Source organism: Halichoeres trimaculatus, unplaced genomic scaffold (assembly GCF_033239565.1).
Source record: "Halichoeres trimaculatus isolate MK-OKI-2021-1 unplaced genomic scaffold, fHalTri1.1 fHalTri1_scaffold_12, whole genome shotgun sequence".
NCBI classification, from domain to species: domain Eukaryota; kingdom Metazoa; phylum Chordata; class Actinopteri; order Labriformes; family Labridae; genus Halichoeres; species Halichoeres trimaculatus.
Genome location: NW_027437190.1, coordinates 26,092,339 through 26,113,698, shown reverse-complemented (window position 1 = coordinate 26,113,698; position 21,360 = coordinate 26,092,339). Strand labels below are relative to the sequence as shown.

Sequence of the window (21,360 nt, the reverse complement as noted above, 5' to 3'; positions counted from 1 at the left end):
CCTAGCTGCTAGCATGAGAGTACACATTATGTCGCTCTTGCTCTCTTTTCAGCAACTTTTTCACAAACTTTTTGCCATTTCCTCCTCTTATCTAGTGCTGTGCAACTTCTTTTTTAAGAAGAGGAAAAACTTAATTAAGCTAACTAGATTCCTCCAGAGGCATCCTAAAATGAGTAGGCAATGCTGCTGATTGGTCAGTTTAACCTCACTGAAACTTTGCCTTTTTTAAGGGTTTCCTCCTTCCAAACAGAACCAGGGGTCAAGTCAAGCCCTCCCACCCTCTCATTCACGTTTTTTTCCTACCTCTGCTATTTTCCTCCATCTCTCTTTCCCTCTCTCCTCATTGTTGGTTGTCATGGAAATGAAACCATGTGGAGGGGGGGGGGACTTCTATTATTGAGGCAGTGGTTGGTAGTGGGCTGGGAGCTGGGTATAGTGAAACGGAGCGATTCATGCACTCATAAACAGAGAGTGCGGTGGAGCAGAAGGGAGGTGGAGGGGCTGTGGGGTCGAGGGAGGGAGCAACTAGGAAAAGGAGAATAGGAGAGGGGCCCCGAGGGTGAGCGGGAGAGAGGAGCCAACTCCACGTGTTTTGGCCCCGCTTCTAACTGATAGCACGTTTTAGACCATTACGTCATGGTCTGCCAGGCTGTGTGCTGTTTGAGACACACTGCTGTGGATTCACATTCCTCATGGAAGACGGCGTAATGAGCCCAGGGCTAATGCCACCTGTTGTTAGAGAGGACTGAAGGACTGCTTAAGGAAGATCAGTGTGTGGGGCATTTATGAGCAGTATGATTGCGCTGATGATAGCTTACATCTGAAGCTTATGGGAAACAGTTTGAAGTGACTGAACTGTTCAGACTTTGAGATGCAATCCTGATGATGTCACCAGAGCTCTATTTGCATCAGGGAGTTTGACCTTTTCTCAGTTTTATTTCTTGATTAGATTTAGTGTCACTGTAGTACCTTGAATTGTAACTTCAAGCTGGCTGCAAAAGCCTAGGTAGTCCCATTGGAATGCATGTTGAAATTAAAGACTGTATCAACATAAAGATAATCTCAGTGATTACGCCTATTGGTTGCAAAAGTAAACTGTTGAAGCCCAGCAATGTCAGCATATCAAATCAGCTGGGCCCCTTAATTTTCCAATTTTGTGAAACTTGTCGCCTGAATATCCTGAAAACTGATCAGAAGTGAAATAAATTCATAGCCCCTAAACAAACCCAGTCAAGTTAACAAACTAATGTTCTTACCGCTAGACTATGGCGACATTCAGTGGCTGCGCTTGTAGGTTGAAATCAACAGTATCAATGAATTTATCATGAGAAAACAATATTTGTTCTGTTGAGATAACGAAATAATAAGTTGTTATCACATGATAATAGTGCTTAAAAATGGAAAAACCCATGGCAGTTCTCAGCTTAGCTTGGGTTATACAAATCTATAGGATTTATAGTGCATATAAAATTGCATTAGAAGAGGCAGAACTGAATCGAGGTTGGTGGGTTGTAATTATTTTCGGGCACACTAAAAGCCAACCTCTGTTCCCCCCAGTCTTGGCTAACTGAACGTTAGGTTGAGGCAGCATCTCCAATAAAGCTACTACCTATAGTAGGCTTCATAACACTGCTTCAGACTTCAATGGCTACCATTAAAAAAAGATGTTATAGATATTTTATAAAGTCTACAATACAAATCATTAACCAAATAGTATCAATCCAGGATCCAAAACATTAAATTACCAGACCCCAAAATTTAAAACTTCAAAAAGGTTGTCCATGGTGAGTGGAGTGAAGTCATCGAACTAACTGTCAGTGAGCTAACAACGAAATCAACTCGAAACACTTTCGCAGCGAAGTCACAACGCTGAGACCCTAACCCACTGTAAATCATGCAAATTAAAAGACTCTCAGACTTACAATATATCCAGACCTCCCAACTTGAGTCAAAATCCTATACCACAATGAAGGCAAACTAGATTCAGATGATTCATACCAAACAGTCTTCTATTTCCCAGCACCCCAGAGAGACACACAAAGAATCAGGAGACTCTCCCACACTCTATCTCTGCCTGCTGCTCTGTCTGCACTTTACACACACAATTTCCCAGTGTGACATGTGATGTAGTGTCTGATTAAATCACACTACAGGAAACAAAAGACAACAAGGTCGTAAATTATTTGAATCTATGTGCCTCATTACAGGTGCAGGTGACCCTTGACCCTGCTCAGCCCAAACAATGATGAAAAAGAAAATGGTGTTGCTTTCAGAGCCCTGGTTGGACACTTAACCAGGAAATATTATAAAAAAGTAATATGAAAAACTTTCTGTTCAGAATGTCTCAGCAAGAACAGGGAGCTCCACCAGTCATGTTTCTCCAGCAAATTCATCACCGTTAATCAGCGTCACAACCACCCATCCCTTATGCTACCCCACCCATGCTGCTGTTGTCATGTACCATTAACTAAAAAGCAGATATAGTGTATTCAGTAGTCTATAACATAGGCTTGGTCTTTACTCTCCAGGGACATTCTGAACATTCCTGCTATTGTTGTTCCATTACCAAGCTGTGGGTTACCCTTACCATTCACTATGGTTGACCTCTAGACTAACAGGCGGTGCTGCTGGGGACCACGCTCCTGAGAAAAGATGGGTGTGAGCCCTTTCTTTGGCAACAGTGATGATGCAGAAATGTTATGGTAGGTGCTAGAAGTATTACTGCTTATTCAATTAAGATTCCTTTTGAATCTTATTATGTAAAAAAAGAGCTTCCATTGAATCAGAGAGGTCTTTATTTTCTTACTGGCGAGGACACCAGAAATCCAGTCAGAAAGCATTAAATACACAGTAAAATCTGTATGAAGAGACAGACATAAAAAGAATGAATAAATACATAGAGCACAGGTAAGTTTTAAACAGGTGCAAAATAAAAAACAAAAAAAAAAAAACAACCTAATTATAATATAATAAAATTATTGATTCTCTTGTCAGAGACTGGGTACATTTGCTCTGCTGGTTTGTGGAGGTCACATCTTTGGCTCTGTACATTAAATTTGTTACTTGTTCTTCCTAATCGTATTTCCTACTTTCTTTTTCCTTGGATTGAAACAGATTCGACCAATATTCATACAACCAAGTCAGTTTACTACAGGTATGCAGCAAAATGCACTTAGAAGTTACATACATGGTATTAAGGCCCCATGACATCTACAGACGAAGCAATGGCAGACATTACCAAAACTATGTCTTACTTACAGCAGTAATCTATTATTTTATATTTATTATATTTGAAAATAAATACTGGATGAATTGTTAAAGATTATTTTTGGCCAATAATTCTCAGAGAAGGACACTCGCTTTAATTCAGGGTCACTATGATACTGACATTCAAGATCTTTAAGGGAATATCATGAATGCAGTAGAATATTATTTTACTTTGTAATTTTGACTACAACGGTGTCCCTTACACCACATTTCATGATCCACTTCAATTAATGCCCAAATGTTATACAGTGATCCTATCTTTTCACAGCATGTAAGCTGATTTTTAAAACAGCCTCTATCAGAACAGTAAGGCCGCATTCAGGTTTCTCTTCACTGTGTTGTATATTTATCTTGTGTTCTTTCTGCAATTTTCTCCTGACAACGGTGTTTGGATACTATCTTTGCAAAGATGAGCATACATCGGCAACTCTGTGTTATAACATATTGTCTATAGCATCTGTTTCTACACCCAGAGCCCCCTCTCCTCTCTTAAGATCTTTTTACCTTCTCTGCTCTCTTATCTCCTCAGTTGCGTCCCCTTGTTTTCTGAATGTATTTACTAATCCAATCAAACCCTCAGAGTAGTAATGATTTTTTTTCTCTCCTCTGTTCCCAGTGTTCTCTGCTAATTCCCTTTTCAAAGGCATGAGGTGCTCTCAGTGATAAGTGGTGGTTTAATTAGACGTGTGAGTGTGTTTGAATGTATGGGGGTCTCTGTGTGTTGGGACGAGGAGTGCAGCTGCAGCTCCAAAATCAAGTCCTTTCTTGAACACCAAGGGATGGAAAAGGGAGGAGGGAGTCCCTGCTTCCTGTGTGCAGTGAGGTTGAACGAGTGGTTTTACAAATGGAGATGACACAAGTTTACAGGTTTCTGCACAATGTGGCCTAAATTCAAATGGAGACTGGTGCAGTGTAGAAGACAGATAAAAGCACTGTTAGGCTCTGATGTGTCAATGTTTTTTAGACATGCAACACTTCAGCACATCAAAAATTCAGCTAACGGAGACCAAATGGACCTTTTTCATCTTTCTGCCTCCACCTTATTTTGAATGGCTCATTAACAAAGCAGGGTACAGTGGTGTGAGATAAATGGACACACGCCTCCTGGCTCTGAGGTATGCTTTTATCCTGAGAGAATGCTTTAATTTTCCTATCACACTGCTGGCCCAGGCACTGGGACATCTAACAAGTGTGCAAGGTTGAACAATAATGACTTACCGTAACACTGGTAAGTCATTTTGTCCACATGATACAGTACACACAATTAATGCATAACACAAGTGTATGCATACATTGCTCTCAGAGTGATTAAAAAAGGAAATAAGCTCACTAACAGAAGCTTAAATTTTATTACACAACATTTTTGTGTGCATAAGTGTTGGCATACAGAGTGGGGTGAGATGGGGGGAAATGTGCTTTTTCAAGAGCTGAGTTTAAAGAAAAGAAGTGTGAAAGAAAGTTGAAGAGGGTCTCAATTCTCTTTCTCAAGAGGATGCTCAAAATCAAAACAATGCATCTGAAGTATTTGTTGAAGTCAACATGTTAAACCAGATGTTAAGCAAAATCCACCACAAGTAACAAATAAAACCCTTTCAAATAACTTAGATTTCAGAATGTGTCTCTTGTTTCCAAAATGGAAAAAAAAATGCTGTGAGGAAAGGTAAAAAGGCTCAGTAAATCTTGGGTCTTGAGTATTTAAGTACCTACTTATCTAGGATTTAATTAAAGGTAACACACAGCACAGGCTAATGACTTCAAAGACAGATCTTGATCAAAACTGCATCTATGAAGATGTCAATTTGGAAAAGACTATAAATCAGAAGTATTTTTAGATCAGCAAAGTTCACAGTCTCTCATCTGGCTCTAATTCTGGAAAACCTATCATCCACTCATTCATGAGCACCCCCAACCCCCACCTCTTCAACATCCCCCACTTTCCAGTTGCAGTGACAGGTGGCTCTTGGGGGTTTGGGGTAACATGGCTCAACAGCTGCACAAAAGAGCCCTACTGAGGTCCTTTTGAGGGGGTGTCCACTCTCAAGTGTGCCGGTCAGCCCCTGGCCCAGCCCCCACCTTGGCAGATGCTACAAGACATCCACAGGTGGTGGAAGAGGGGACCCTCTACTTAAACTGTTATGTAACAAAGAGCCCTGAGTTTGTGCTGTCTTTGACTCTGACTTTACACAATATCTAAAAACACACGATGACACTTTTCAAAGGTGGAGTAACTTGTTTAACACACTGAGCATCCATCACCCAAAACAAAACCAGGCTGACAGGAATATCCAGTGTTTGTGTTCCGCCAAAAATAAGCATGTCTGTTCCAACAAATTAACACTACATTTATTGTTTAGACTCATTAGGTTTTCAAAAAAGATATTAGTTTGATATTTGTCTGGTTTCTACATGTCTGAGTACAGAGGAAAGCTAATATCACCAATTTCTTCTATTCCTGACAATTGCCTGAAATAGTGTTCTAATAGCTTAAAAAAAACAACAGTTATTTTGTTTGACAGCCATAAAAGGCTGCACAGATTTTATGTTAGTGTTTGGATATAAAACTTTTCTTTACCGATACAACTTTTTGAGAACAAGCTCCATTTGAAAGAAATGTTGAAAAGGAAAGACTTTCACATGAAAATAAAAACTGCAAGACATACGATAAGCAAACAGGTCAAAGGTTTTGAAAGGAAAACGTCTGTATTGAATGTGAACTGTGAACACTGGCTGGAGCGTTGTAGTTTTGTGGGAGGATAAACCAATTCTAGGTGAGGGGGGGTACTCTCTCTTCACAAGACGAAATCAATCAATAGTACACGAGTTCAAACAAAAGTCACTTAATGTTGGGATTAAAGGAGAATTCTAGATATATGTTTCTTGCGTGTTGTATTTTTTCCCGAGAGATTCAGAAACAATACGGTTTGGAACAACCGTACCCTCCTGTAGGTAATGGTACATTCCGATCCCGAGTCCAGCGAGGGACCGTTCGCACGAGCTAAGCATCAGCTGTGGTGTGCCGGAGAGTGAGAAACTTCCCTCACTCCTCCTCCACTGCTTTCCCTCTCCCAAATTCCCTCAGATTCAACGCAGCCACCGGTGCTTCGGTTAAAAAGCTGGTACGAGCAGAATTATTATTTATTAATTTATTTTGAGGCTATCCTAGATCCCTATTTGGACTCAAGGTTCCCTACCCGGTTCGTTCAGGACTTTTGGTGCAACTGGAGTGACTCGACCAAGTTTCTCTCCCCTCCATTCTGCCTGAGGAATGAGAGGAGTGCCGGAGAGGAAGAGCCGAAACTCGCATGTTTGAATGAACAAAAGAGCAGAAAGTGAGGGTATTACCGCCGAAATGGAGGAAAATATCCTGCCAGGAGCAACATGTAAGTCTCGTTTAGAAATGGCACACGGGTGCTTTGTCATTCATGTCCTCTGTCACATTGCAATTAAATGATATAAAACGTTGTATGGCGGGTGTTAACTTTATGGGTTGCCTGTCAGGCTTATTGTAGGGCTGAAAAACCCTGGTGCAATTAAGGTGAAGCAATAGAAAGCGTAGACTGGAGTACATGTGTGTGATGAATTATGAATAATCCATTATGTGGTGTGGTTGCAGACAGTCCATAAGTCACAACGCTAATGCAATCTTGTTGTTGTCCACAAGCTTAACACCTAAACCACATGCAGGATTTTCATCTTGATGCCGATAAAAGATGGTTGAAAAAATTGCAGTGATCATCAGCTGACTTCACATAGCTGTCTGTTTAGAGATATGTTATCTTTTCTCTTTCACAGTGCTCAGTCAGCAGGGTTATAATAACACAATTTGCGCTAGATGAGGTAATCTGACTAGTACCACCCCATCCCCCTCCGTATGTTGTGTTTAGCCCACTACTAACGTGATGCAGTCCTAGGAGGCGGTCTGGCATCCTTTCCGATCTACTCTTTGCTGCTCCACCACAGGATGTTTTCCAAATGCAGAGGATAGTTTGATGCACAGGTGCAGACACAATCCATTTTCCTCTGATGCATCAAACTGTATTTGCAAAACCTTGGGGAATCTAAGTCAAGATCCAAAGTGCAGGAGGAGTCCACCTAGATGTGGCTTAGTTACAGTTTTATATGCAATTAAAACCATGTGATCTTCAAGTGTCCTCTCTGCACACTCACTTTGCAAAAGCAAGTGTCTCCATTTGGAATAGGATTGAAAGTTGGAAATCAGCCAATCTGAAGTTTAAAGACACCCAGCTGTGTTCCAGTCTCATTTCTTTAACATTGCATTGACTGATTCTGGAAATAGAAGTGGACAAACAATGTGACCTCCTCCTCCTCCTGACAACAAAAAAACTTCCTTCCTGCCGACCGGGGTCTTCATGTAGGAAGGTCAGCCTGTTTTGGCTCTGCATCAAGCAGGAGGGGAGGCGTGCTCCACCCTGATCGTGGGAATCTTGACCGGCAGACAGAAGTATCTTTTAACTACCATAGCATAACCGAACATAAGCATAAAGCTAAAGTGGGCCTGGGAGCATGTATATACATCATGACTCACAGCAGAGGTTGCCTTTTTTTTCCTGTGATGTCACACTGTTTTGCTTCCCGATTGTACTGACAATGACTTAGAGTTGTTTTTACAGCTGTCTCTAACAAGTCAGAGTCTTATGGTCTTGTGCATTTTTCAACCTTAAAGTCGCCCTTGAGAAAGACTTCACCTCTGAAACCCAGATATGCTTTTCTTCCACACCCATTCTAAATAGCGTGTTCCTCCTGCAAAACACTACTTTTCCAGTGAGCCTCTTTGAAAAAGTCTCCATCTTTTGTGAAAACATGAGCACAAAGAAGCTCACTTGATCTGTCTTGCCTGAAAACTAGGCCTTAAACCAGAACTGTTGAAAGCCTGACCCAGCATGGTGAGAATCTGCTGTCAGGACTTTTGGAGGAGATTTTCTAATCCCTCTTTTCTTTATGCTGCTTTCTTCTCTCTGCGCTCCCTGCTCTTCCACCCTTTGACAGTCGTTTCTGTTTAGTCGCTCTCTTTAATCTCCGTACCTGAACAGCCAAGCTGTGACCAGCTGAGCTGAAAGGAAACTTTTATTTTCCTTAAGGATTTCCTTTTTAAAGCACATTCAGATGAAAATGGCTGCTCAGATCAGTTTTTCAGTTGGCATGCAAAGTGTAGGATACAGAAACATTAATGTGCTATTATGCAAACTTTGTTTCTATCAGTAAAGACGTGGTACTTTATGACATCCTAACACAGGATAAAGAGCCTCGACGAGGAGTCAGACTGTGCTGTCCTCGTCCTCTGTGTAATATGGGAGAATCTACTAGCTTTAACTATGAGGTCTTTCACATCATGAAATAGATCAGCCAGCTACACATCTTCAGCTGCAGGAGTTGTTATGTAATCAGGAGACTACGTGCAACTATGCCCCAATTTTTTGGCAACAGAGCTGCTTTGGTGTCTACGCAAATTAGCAGTGGGCTGTGTCCCAAAGGGCCTCCCAAGACTCTCTGCCTAATAAAGAAGGCAGAAACAATGGGAAGAGCCATTGTTTCTGAACATGAGTGTATCATTTAAGGGTGTCTGTGTATCCCTTGGGAAGCACATCATGGCGTCACTTCATCTCCATGTAATTTTGGAGATGTATTGGTGCACTCAGTTTGATATCTCTTAAAACTGGAAACAACATTTTTTTGAGAACCACATCATTTTTGCAGCTTAATTAAATGTAGGAATATTTTTTATATTTGGAGCAATTGCGTTTCAACCAGTCTTGCTGTTTTTAATCCAATTATCCCTCAATGGTGCACAAAAAGGGAATCAACCCATGTGTGCTCCATCCTGCATAATCCATTGAACCCTTGGTTGGTGGCTGCAATCACAGATTGCTTTGTCAATCAAATAGCTTTTTTCCAGGCATGACTAAAAGGATTAAAAGAGACTGTATATACTTGATCACACTCTTCCACTAGATAGCACATTTCCTTTACAGTATAGATAAATTGATTATCCCTCTAAAGCCACTTCAGGTGGTGTTGTTGGTGGATAAACTGTGAGGGGGGACTTTCCAGTTCCTGCATGTTCAGAAGACTTCAAAGCACGGGATGGGACTTCACTCTGTTTTGAAGTTTGATGAAGTTTTAAGAAACAGACAGAATGAGAGAGCAGAAATATCTGAACCATGAAGAACTGACTGAAGTCCTGCCAGCACTGTGCAGAGAGGTCTGCTTTTGAATCTGCTGTGAAGTTTTTGGACGGTGACACATTTTAAGTGGTTTTGGCTCCTTTGGGCCCTAGCTTACTGGATTCAAAATGTAACACCAAAGAGAGGGTGTTACAGCCTTGAGAATGTTCACAATGTGTTGGTTTGAACAGTGTTGAATCATGGTCTATTTATTTTGGTCAGAGCTTCTGTATTTTGAAAAACGCAGCATGACAGTGACTGAGCCTCATTTCCTTTTCTGATGGAGCACACTTTATTTCAAACTTTAAAATTGTAAATGACAGACCAATTGCATTAAAAAAAAATCTCAAGTACTCAGGTAAGCTTCGGAGGTCAGGGCTGTCTAAAATTTTTCCTTGAGGGTCACATTTGATCTTGTGAAAATGACCAAGGGCCAGCCGCTGTAGCAGTAAGTTATGAATGCTTTATATGCTTACTTTTTGTTTTTGTGATTTCTTTGTAAAAAATCAGACACTTTGTGTTGTTAAACATACTTGAATTACGGCTGGGTGATAATGGCAAGAATCAAAATCATGATTCAGTGAATTTGATCCACCTTAATTTTGGTTTAAATCATGGTTATCCCACTCTCTGTTTGGTTTATATTGTAATTTTGAAACGAGTAACTGGAATGAACATGCACAGATGAAAAATTAAGATTTATTTATCCGAGCAGTGGAATTTAAAACAGCAAGATCGAAATGTTCTGTGAAAAAATAAGTCAAATGTATAGAGAGAACTCAAGGGGGGAATAACCAAAACAATCAACATGGCAGTCTTATGTCAGTTAGATGCTCTAATAGTTGATCTTGATTATTTTTGGATCTAGCCCTACTTGAACCATCATTATAGACTTGTCTCTTGTTACCTGATGATAGGTAGTCAGTTCTCTGCAGTGCTATGTGCTGTGTTTTGCAAACTCTGCTTCTTCTAAAGTAAAATGTTTTCCATTAGGGGCGGATATGGGAAAAATATGTCAGGATTGTTTTTGTCAGGATCAGGTTCTGGATTTAATCAGGACGGTTCTTCATGATTTTTTGGGACTATTTTGACCTGCAAAGAACATTTTTACACTCATTTTTGCTTTGACTACACCATTTTGTCCCTGTTTCTAAGTCTTGTGCCTTCTCACGTGTTTTTTTTTTATCTGGATTTACATGAAGCACATTTATACATCAGGATAAATACATTCATTTCAACAAGCAAGCTGTAAAGAGTTGTTGAGTTTCTGCAGTTCGTACAGCGCTTTAGCTAAAAGCCTATGCACAGTTCAAATGTAGTTTAATAAGATGTTCCTATATGCACTTTGTTTTTTTTAGTCCACTTGGCAGAAAATGTATGTAAACACAATTTTGAGCATGATTCATCTCATCACAATGATTAATGCACTGTAAGATTAAAGTTGGGGCCTGTGAGAAAACAAGGTGAAAAAAAAGGTTAGTTGTTCAAATTTTCTGCATGAGCTTGTAAGGATGGCACTGCACATTTTGCGGGAAAACTTTATTTCTCTCTTGAATCTTAGCCATAAATACACTGTCATCAGGCCAGAGAAAGATGAGACATGCTCTAATGTAACAAAGGTGAGAAAAACTGATTGAACCTTTCAAACTCCTCACATAGAAGAGGGACTATTCCAGTGCTGCTCCTCTCTCTCACACCCTGATGGTGTAAATCACACTGTCCAGACGCTGACCTCTCATGAGGGAACAGAGATGGATCTCTAACCCAGCACTCTGGAAAGGCAAATAATGTTGAAAGCCTTCCCATTAGCCGGCACTCAAACTGTACAAAGTCTCAACCTCTCTTTAGAGTACTTAACTGGGGAAAGCAGTCAATCTGTGCATCAGGCACAGTTCTTGTTCGATTTTTGGAATGTGAATAACAGACGTAACCTAATTTTCTTAAGGAAAAATCTCAGTATTTATTCTGAAAACATGGATTAAGAGAGGATTATGCTTGTACTTGTCTACCCTTGAACCACCTCCAGCCAGCTGCAACAATGAAGGAGCTCAAAATAACAAAGACGGATTGTGTTGCTTCACATTTAACAGCTTACTGCTGATGAAGGAGCTTGTTTTTTGGGGGTGATCATGACTAAAAAAACTGATCATAGATGCAGCTTGCTTCAAACTTTGCCTGAGGAGCTCACCTGTCTTCATGAGTAGGAGTTTGAAGGATGACTGTAAGATGTACAACCTGTCCTCACCTCCCCTGCTCAGTCAGTCTTATCCTCATAACCAGACCCTTTGATATAGAATACAGTTGATCAGTCAGAGAGCTGGGGTTTGTCATGGACCACCTATGATGACTTTGAGCTGAAGGAGTAAAAAGCAGGTCACAGAGCTCAGAAGACTTTGGAGATTAGAAGAAGAGCTGCTCTGTGATGTGAAACAAAGTTACCCAAGCTAGGTCACATTAGAATATAATACAGAATGATGATTTTGGAAACAGATTTAAGTTCAGGCGAAGACATAGTTTCTGGGATTAGTTTATTGGGACGATACACTTAAAGTGTTAAACCAGTGGTGCCCCTAGGAAAGGCAGACTTCTATACATCTTTAGAGCACAGAGGAGTTTTTTGTCATTTGCTTTACACCCAAAGAGTATTTCAACCATTGATTGAAGATTAAATTCCTTAGGGTTATATTCGAAGGATATAATCTTGGGGAATTTCTGGCAGAGGATGCTGCACATCTGCTGCAGCTGTGCAGCAAGAAAGTGATGGTATGCTAAAGAAATATGCTGCCTTTACCACCAACCCCCCTCCTTAAAGAGGCCCACACATGTGTGTGCACACATGTGGCGTTTGAAAAGCATCTGCTCTGTAGCTCCTCTCTGTCTTTCAGTCTGCCTCATTCACGCACGAGGAGCAGGCTCATGATGCAGCCTAAATTTATGTTCAGTCAGCTGTGCAGCACTTCTCCTTGAGAGATGACAGGAAGGACAGGGGAAGGGAAGTCTTGATGCGGACTGAGTCGCTTTTTTTCCCCCCAACACCTCCATCAGGTCTGAAAATATCTCAGACGATCTGCACTGTGCTCGCCTGACTGTTCAAGTCACCAGACCTGTGGGCTAATATTAGCCCAGTCCCTGCTCAGCTAAAGGGCAGACTTCTTCTACTGTAAACACATGTTGTTCTGACTTGGCTGTTGTACGGTACGCCGTCTTGTTGTTTGACCTATTCTCACAGTTATATTGAGAATACTGATGAGATGTACAAGGCACAAAAAACGTGTCAAAGTGTGTTAAAAAAATTTGGAGCTACCAAAGCAAGTGCTCTTATTGACATGCAGTATCAGAAAATTCTATTTCTTAAAGAGAAAAATTTTCATTTGAAAAATAACTGCTCTTCAACGAAACAAAAAATGTATTTTATCTGATTACTCGATTAATCGATGGGATTTTCAGTAGAATACTCGGATACTAAAATATTCGATAGCTGCAGCTGTAGCTACTTTGTATCTTTTTACAGTGTAAGTCTTTTGAAGATATGAATCTGAAGGAGTCAGAATCACCTGCTTTCTTCAAACCCCTGTTGCAAGCTGAAAAGTGCTGCTTTTATTTGGAGACAGAATGATGACTGCTTGGTGTAATTGTACGTTAAAAAGGCACCAGATTACTGCCTTCACTGTACTTTTGCCTTAGGTAATGTTGACAAAAACAACCATTTGGGAAAGATGACAAACAACAACTCTGATTGCTATACCCCAGACTAGGACACACACAGTCACAGCCCCCTCCAAATGTCAACAAGGCTGTTCTGGTAAAAAAAAAAAAAAAAGACTTGAGTGTGGTCTGAATCTTCTCATTAATTACAAAGATGCTTCAGGAGTGGGGGAGGCTCACTTTCTTGTTCTGAATCGCAGGTTTTGCAGCATTTCACTGAGAAAAGCTAAAGTTTGGCAACTCTCAGTCTCCCCAGATTGTTGAGGTTGCTTCGTTTATCCATTTCTGCTGAAGCTGGTTGGGGGCAGCAGACGTGAGCTGCTTGCACCTCTCATAAGTAATTCCTCTCATGAGCAAAGTCACTTTGGTGCATACAACAGTGCAGCAGCAGCAGCTAAATGGGAGGGATTGTTCTCAGCCAGGCCAGGTGATGGCATGAAATCTGTTGGAATAACTGACTGAGAGACATCAGTATTCAGCGACCAGACTTAAACAGAGTGCTCTCTTGTCTTTGACTTCTGAGATCGGTGTGCAGAAACTTTCATCATTATTAGGCAGACTTTAGCAGAAACTTGATGAGGCGTTTCATCAGTTTGCATCAGATTTTGTGTTTGACCTATTTTTTTAAATGCAGTGTTGAAGAGGGAAGCTGACCAGACTTTCAGGGAAAAGGAATTACAGGTTTAAACACCTTATTTGATTGAATATATGAACTTTATTTTTACTTTTCAATTTCTTTTTATTCATTCTTTGTTGTTTTGCTATAAATATATTTGGACATAGGTGTCTGGAATAAAGTAGAAAGTAGAAAGTAGAAAATGTTAATAGATGGATTTTGTAGGTTTTGATCTGCTGCTTAAAAAAAGTGAACAACACATTGAAAAAACTTAGCTTGAAAACATGGTTTAAACTTTAAAGTTTCAACTTTCTGACTAAATTCGTGATTGTTTTTTTTGTTTTTTTTTTTGACTAAAAAACGATTAAATTTTATATTTGTGGATTTGTCACTCAATTTCTGATTTCTCAATGGTGTCATGATCACAAGAGGTCAACCAGTATCTGTTTTGATTGTCTATGCTGATGCTGGTGATGAGCATTAGAGAGCATGCTGACCAACGGCTCGTAAATAGTGCTGATATTATTTTGGACTTTTTTTTCATTTGACTGTTACAATCCAATGTGCAGGTTTTGCCTATAATGGATTATTTCAAAATGCCACTAATCGGTAGACCAATAAAGCTGTCCTTTTCTTATTATGACACACAACACAAAATCAGCCAATAACAGCTTTGCAAATTGGTAAACCAGATGAAGTACCTTTTTTTCTTTTCTTTTTTTTTTTTCTTCATCTTGTTGGTAAGAAATCTTCTGTTTTTGGACTCCAGGTTATCTTAACAAGTTTCACCCTAATATTTTTGATTTTTTTTTTGGTAGAACTTAAGTTTTGTGTTTGTGAATCATGTTTGCTTTTCATTTTGCTCCAAGAATGATCCAATAGAAGGTAAATAGGCATGCTGGGAACAAAAGTATTACTTCTTTTGTAAGTGTTTCATCAAGTGTTGACTTATTGTTTTGTGATAGAAAAGGCAGATGAAATAAGATTTTTCTTTCATTCATATCAGATTTTTTCTTTTATATTTATATTGCATATATATACTTTTTTAAATAACAACATAAATGAAATAAATATAAACTATATATAAAAAAGGTTGATAAGCTATCATTCCTATCACCTTACAACAAGTTGCTAAACATTTATTTTAAACTTTGACAATATTTTTGGTGTAGAGTTAAAGTTCTCGTTTATTACAGCCTCAGTTAAATGAACCATTCTGATAGTAAAGTGCAGTTTCTGTGCAGATAAATGATGTGTATCTCAGCCTTCATTTAAAATTGTAGTCCTCAGTTGTAAGCACTTGTAATGAAAACTTTGGTCTCTAAACACACATACACACTGGGTCCGGTCTGGCATGGAGTCAGTGCTTGTTGTTTACACTGCGCTTCCTGTGTGTCTGGGCCCCCTTTGCCCCTCTTACATCACCCCTATTCGGTGCAGGAGGGACACAACGGGGTGAAGGGGCGACGGGTTAGAGGGGTAAGCGATGAGGTAGTTCATTAGTCCCCTGGCCCTTCACAAATGAGATGCAGATCCATTCTCTCTGTGTTTCACGAGTTCCTGCTTTCTTTATCCTGGGTTGCCGCCCTTTTCCTTTCCCAGTCTTTTGATTTCACACTCCAGGTCTGTTTCCTCTCCTGTTTGCCTCATTTCCATTTTTTAAGGGAATGTGCTGCGTTCTCAGCCTGTTTACCAAGTAAAGTTTAAGACTTTGCAACTACTATCTGTTGTTGTTATTTTAAGCGTCAGTTACTCCAGTCCATCGTCTGACTGTGCAGCTTCTTCTCTTCTTATCTGTTCAGCTGGAGACAGAGAAGATTGTGTTTGGCCTTATGAATATTTCATGCCTTGTCCTATATATTTACTCTGCACAGTGTCTTGAAGAGACAGCGTCTGTGCTCTGGTTGCTGGGCTGAGAATGAGCAGCACTTGTAAGTTGTAATCACTGTGACTGATCACTACGATCGTTGTAAAACTTATCACGACTTCTTTGTGTCTGCTCAACACTTGGAGTGTCTGCTTCTTTGAGTATCAGGGAGTTTTTCTTTGCTGTAGCTTTTTACAGCGACTGAAAGCATCCCTCCCTAAGCTGTTGATAAGCAAACAGTCGTCTGAATGTGCTGTCATAGTTTGCTGATTCGGTCATACAGTGAGTCATGTGTTTTGCACAGCTGAAGACACGAGCGTTTTCTTACCCTTGCTCACGACTCCCAAACATGGAGATAATTAAAGCCGCCTCTCAGACCCTATAGCCTGTACAGATACTGAAAAAAACCTGCATGTGCCTCAAATCTCCTTCCTCTGCTTTCTTATGTGTGTGTTTCATCATTGCATTCTCATAAATATTCATTCAGCGCTTGTTCAAAGAATTAAATTTGAAGTGCTCTTGTGCACCAAAGCTTTGGCTGGTGACTGTAAAAGTCTAATTAAGTGGAAACTGAGGATGCACGAGATGAAAAAAAAAAAACCAGACTCTGCTCTGCGGGTATTTATAAACTATGCTAACAAAGTAATATGCTGTGAAATTGGATTTCTGCTAAATCACATTTTGTGTGGCACTTATTACTAGTTGTCCCAGTTTCAGCTGAGCTCCTCACTCACAATGTCATCAGCCAATCTGTATTGCACTAAGGACCTTTGTGATTGCACTTTGGGAGTAAATGCTTAATGAGCTTTGCAGAGCCTGTGCTACATTTTTCCAAACCAACACCTGAAGTTGCACAGTTTTTATCCAACCAAGCAGACCTTCATGGAAAAAAGGGCGCAGTCTGTGCTATAACTACCTGCTGATTCCCAACCTGCCGCTCTGCTTCCACACCGAGCTCATGCATGCATGCATGCATACACCCACCTCTGTGGGGGTTCTTTGGCATTTGTGCTGACTTTTACAGATATCTTATTGTGTTGTAGCATGTTTTTTTGCATGCTAATGGGTTCAGCTGAGTGCCTCAGGCTTTGTTTGGCACCAGTAGTTAGAGGGGCCCCCATAGGGAAGCATGATGGGGCTAACTGAGCTGTGGTGCAAGGTGACAGTGTGATGTGCTGTGAGTGATCACGCACAGCATGCTGCAGATTCCTGCACCGCCTCTGACCTATTTTGCTAGGTCTCATGCTGTAGCTGTTGAATACCATTTTGTGGGAGGTGAAAAACAAAGCAACCATACCATGACATCATTGCTTTTATGAGCTCCAAAGACTGATTCACCATCCATTAGTGTCTCCAAATTAGAGAGTAATAAACCTATTACATGCCATTACATGACGCAGTATCACCTAAAAAACTTTTTTTTTTTCATTTTATTTTGGATTATTATGTCCTAATTGAATACTTGTGACAAGCTGCTTCACAAAAGGAAAAAACAATTTAAACAAGCTACAAAATCTTCAGGAATCAAATCAAATATATATTTTATAGGAAAACAAAAAAGATGTTGTTCCCCAAATGTAAATATTATTCTAAAGGAGCAATTAGCTCATTACTCAATTTTCTTTGTGATGTAGAAATGAGTCCACAACTTGTTGTGATGCAACTTTGCAGTCACTGCCTCTTTGCTTTTACATTTTAAACCTGTAATAGTGTAACACCAGTCTCCCAGTCTGTGATTTCACATTACATTATAGTGTTGCAGAACCACAGCAGCTAAACACACAGCAGGAGCTTCACGCACCCAGACATGCACATACACACACTTTCATCCTGCCAGCTCCGCCAACTCACAGTCAGCCTGCCTCTAAAGTCTCTGTAACTATCTCAGATACTGACACAGTGGTGGAATGACCTGGTCCCCCCATCACGCACTTGTGACATTTATACTGGAAGCGACACATATCAGGGGTTATAAATAAAAAGCTTTGGGCTTGCAACATGCTCTGACTTCAATCAGAAATAAAACATGTTAAAGAAATACTGGACTCTGTTGTTGATATATGAAACCTGATTGAAACCATCAGACCCTCTGAAAGAGTCTGTTTTTAACACCACACCTTTAAATTGAACGGGATGACTAGAGGAATGGAAAATGTCTTGTGTGCCTTTTCTCCTCTCGCTTTCCAATGATGAGCCCTACCAAAGTGTTTTTCCATGTTCTTGCTCAGAGGAGACAGGAGCATCTTGGAGGAAGTTGGTGAACATTGATTTATGACAATGAATAATGTAAGTGATGTCACAGGGGAGGGAGGGGTTTGGGTGGGGTGTCTAATGGTTTGTGACTGGAGTCGTCCCTTGTGTGCAGAGCGTTTGGAAACTGAAGTGTAAATACTGTAAGAAGGCAGTTACTCAAGCTGGTTTGTCTTTTCTCTTCTCTATTACAAAACTTCTTTACTAATTTGATTAGCTTGGCTTAGCTCCCATTTGTTTTTGTCTTTGACTGCAGAGAGGACACAGAGTCCACAGACTGCTGAACAGATTGTGTCACTACATCGAGTACATCTGTGTAAATATTACCTCAGCATTCTCCTCAGAATGTGTCCCAGTTTTGTTTGCTGAAAGTGTTCACTGAGCAAACAGTTTTTCAAAGTTCTGTACCGATCATCATGTCAGACTGGGTCAGGCATGGTGTAGGAATCAGTCATTACACTTAGCGTTTCTTCAGTTACAGGAAAGCGAGAGTTGTTGACCAGCATGCATCATTTGAACCTTAAAGGCCCGGGCCTGTATGCATGACAAGCCATTATCGGGAAAGACAGACTTTGTACTAGTGGCGAAAAGAAAAATTGATTAGTGGTATGCATGAGCCAGGTTAACAGGGTAAAAGACCCCACCACTACAAGTGCTAACAGCAGGATAACAGCGCCTGTTCAGCTGTTTAAAGACAGACATTGCGCGATACGTTACCGTTTGAGACAAGATATACAAAGACAATCCTTTTGAAAGGTGGCAAGGTGTCAAGATATGTGTGGTGAAATGTTGGAGTTCATAAACTGCTTTAAAAGTTATTCATTGAGGTACTGGGGCATTGCTGGAGCGCTTGTTTCACAAAGCAGTTTTCATATTATCAATTTTATTTTAGTTTTTCACTGTGCGCTTGGAAACACATCATGCATTTACTCTGTTCAAGATCGCCAAACTTTCCCTTTCTCTTTGTTTACCTGACTGACTCACTGATAACAGCTGTTCATCCAGGTTTAGTCTTGTAAAAAAATTTCCATTTCTCCAGCTAAAAAATGTTTTTCTTGATACTCTCTCAGTTACACCGTTACAACTCGCAAAGTTTATAGCTGTTTGAGTGAAGGGGGTGCAGTTCAACTTTGTTTGATGGGCTTTTCTAGGAGGTTCCCTATAATGATGATGTATCCTGCACCTATGCCGCTCCCATGGTGTGATTAGTTAACTGGCCGATTATTTGCTAGGACTAACGGTTTGTTAAATGGCAGGGCATGCATACAGGCCCTGGTAATCAGGGCTTTGTTGGGCTGTTACACAATCATTTTAACATCTGTTTCTGTTATATATTTCGAAATTACAAGAATCTGCTAACATTACAGGTGATGTTTCATACAAAATGTTACGTAACTTAAAAAAACATAATTTCATTGCTTTGCATCCTGCAAAAATATGTTTTGAAATCTTAGTTTAGAAAAGAAGTTTAAATTCAGACTAGCTTACTGGTCTGGCAGTAAGAAAGCACTCAAAAACCAAAATTTAACTCAATTAATTCAACACAACAACAATACAGTGTAAAATTGGTTCAATCAGTGTGGCTGAAGTTAGCTGCCACTGGCCTTCAGTCCTCCTATAGGTAACAGGTAACTTTGTTGACCAGTATTCCACCGAACTGTGCCGCGCTATGAGTAGGGATGGGTACCTTTCACATTTGAAACAATACGGAACCAAGGCCCGGTACCTGGCTATCGGTAGCGGTACTCAACGATACCAATTTTTGGTACTTTTTTGTGTGTATGTGGTAAAAAATATTAATTTGTTCAATAATAGAATATATATTTTTTACAATTTAACAAATATATTCTTCTATATATAACCTTGAAATGCTGTGTTCATGTCCAGCATGGAATATCGCCTACTTTTCCACTCCCTCGCAGTCACAAGGATGCGTTTAGGTACCTAAACATGGTACCTTTTGATTTTACATGGATCGATACCCGGTACTTCTGACAGAATTTGGTCGGTATGTAAAAAAGTACCTAATTAGGTACCCATCCCTAGCTATGAGATACCATTTTTCATCTGTGTCCGTTTACATCCAGGTAGTAGAGAATTACAGCAATATAAAGATAAAGATAAAAGATAAAAAATACTTTATTAATCCCAGAAGGGAAATTCATTTGGTTTTTAGCTCATCTTCCAAATATTAAAGAATTGAAGACTGACGATATATGACGATGGGTGACATTCCACTGGAGCTGCAGCCTGGGCTTGTGGCAGGAGACTGGCTACTCTTGGATGGCATTTTGGGTCTTCAGTAATAAAAGATATGAATAATTTGTGTCTCTAACAAGTAGTTCTGGTTCCAACTTTTCTTCACACTCTCTGGTTTTTTACCATTATTTCTCTGCTTTACTCTCTGTTCTCCCTCTAGTCTACTAGTGCCGACAGTCGGTGCTGCATCAATCAGTCCTTGTTTCAGTCTCTTGCTGTGCAGCAGCAGTCCTCTCCCTCTGCTCCCATCTCTCATTTTCCTTCAGAGAGCTTCAGGTTTCATTGGTATTCATTGTCAGTGCCACCAACATACCAGAGTGTGTTACAGTTCCATTCTCTTTGTCATTGACCGTCTAGATCACAGTGATTGTCTGACCATCGCCCACAGTGCTGTCAGCCAGCCAGGTCTTTGTGGCTGCTGTTCTCAGGTGTACGGGGAGCTCTTACACAATACACCTGTCTGTCAACTATTATCAGCTGTGGTATTCTATAGCTGTCATATCTGCCCTGTGAGAAAACAGTGTGAATGATACACCCGCAGACTTACGAGCACCTGAGCACTCAAAATGGAACACCTGTGGTTGTGTAAAGCATCATTCGTTTGCAGAAAAGCTGTTGGGATGTGGTAGATAATTTCAGATCATGTATTACATAAAGTCTTCTGTCTTTTCTCGGTGCAGTAGAAGGATTAGTCACAGAGGAAACAGCAGTTTTAATGGGTTTAGTCGTGTTTAAATGAAGCTGTTTGCAACCCTGGGGTGCTGAGTTTCTCTCTGGCTTTGCACTTTTTTTTCGTTCAGAAGACAATTTTATTTTTAATCTCTCATCCCTGAATAAATTACTGGCTCCAGCACTTAGCTTCTTCCCACAAAGATGCATTCTGTCACTAAATTGGACTGAACCCATCCCAGCGTTCATCTCACTACCATCCCCTCTCCCTCCTCCTCTCCTCTCCTCTCCTCTTGCTGTCATTGCGATGTTTTGGCTGCAGTCCCGTTGCCATGCAGAGACCACAACAATGGCCCCTCTCTGTCAGAGCACATCGCCGCCCGGGGAATGCTTATTTAATAGTGGCATGCTTCGACAGGGGAAACACAATGTCTTGTCTACCAGCTGAACTCTTTCATGGACTCAAACTGCTGTTTTCTCTGCGGCCATCAGGGTTCGTCCAACTCAGGGTCACCAGCCTCTGCCTCCATTTCCCAGAAGACTTT

The 21,360-nt window shown here is 40.4% G+C and overlaps 1 protein-coding gene across 7 annotated transcripts in view; it reads left to right on the top strand.

The window, feature by feature from the left end:
- Nucleotides 1-6,262: 6,262 nt before the first annotated feature.
- Nucleotides 6,263-21,360, top strand: part of map7d1a (MAP7 domain containing 1a) — a 44,457-nt gene continuing 29,359 nt past the window's right edge. For 6 of the 7 annotated variants that reach the window (XM_074682798.1, XM_074682794.1, XM_074682792.1 and 3 more), the window contains exon 1: nt 6,263-6,647. In XM_074682798.1, coding sequence (XP_074538899.1) covers nt 6,578-6,647 — 70 coding nt within the window. In that variant the 5' untranslated portion in view covers nt 6,263-6,577. The remainder of the gene's footprint in view (nt 6,648-21,360) is intronic. The other variant, XM_074682796.1, reaches the window with a different exon arrangement.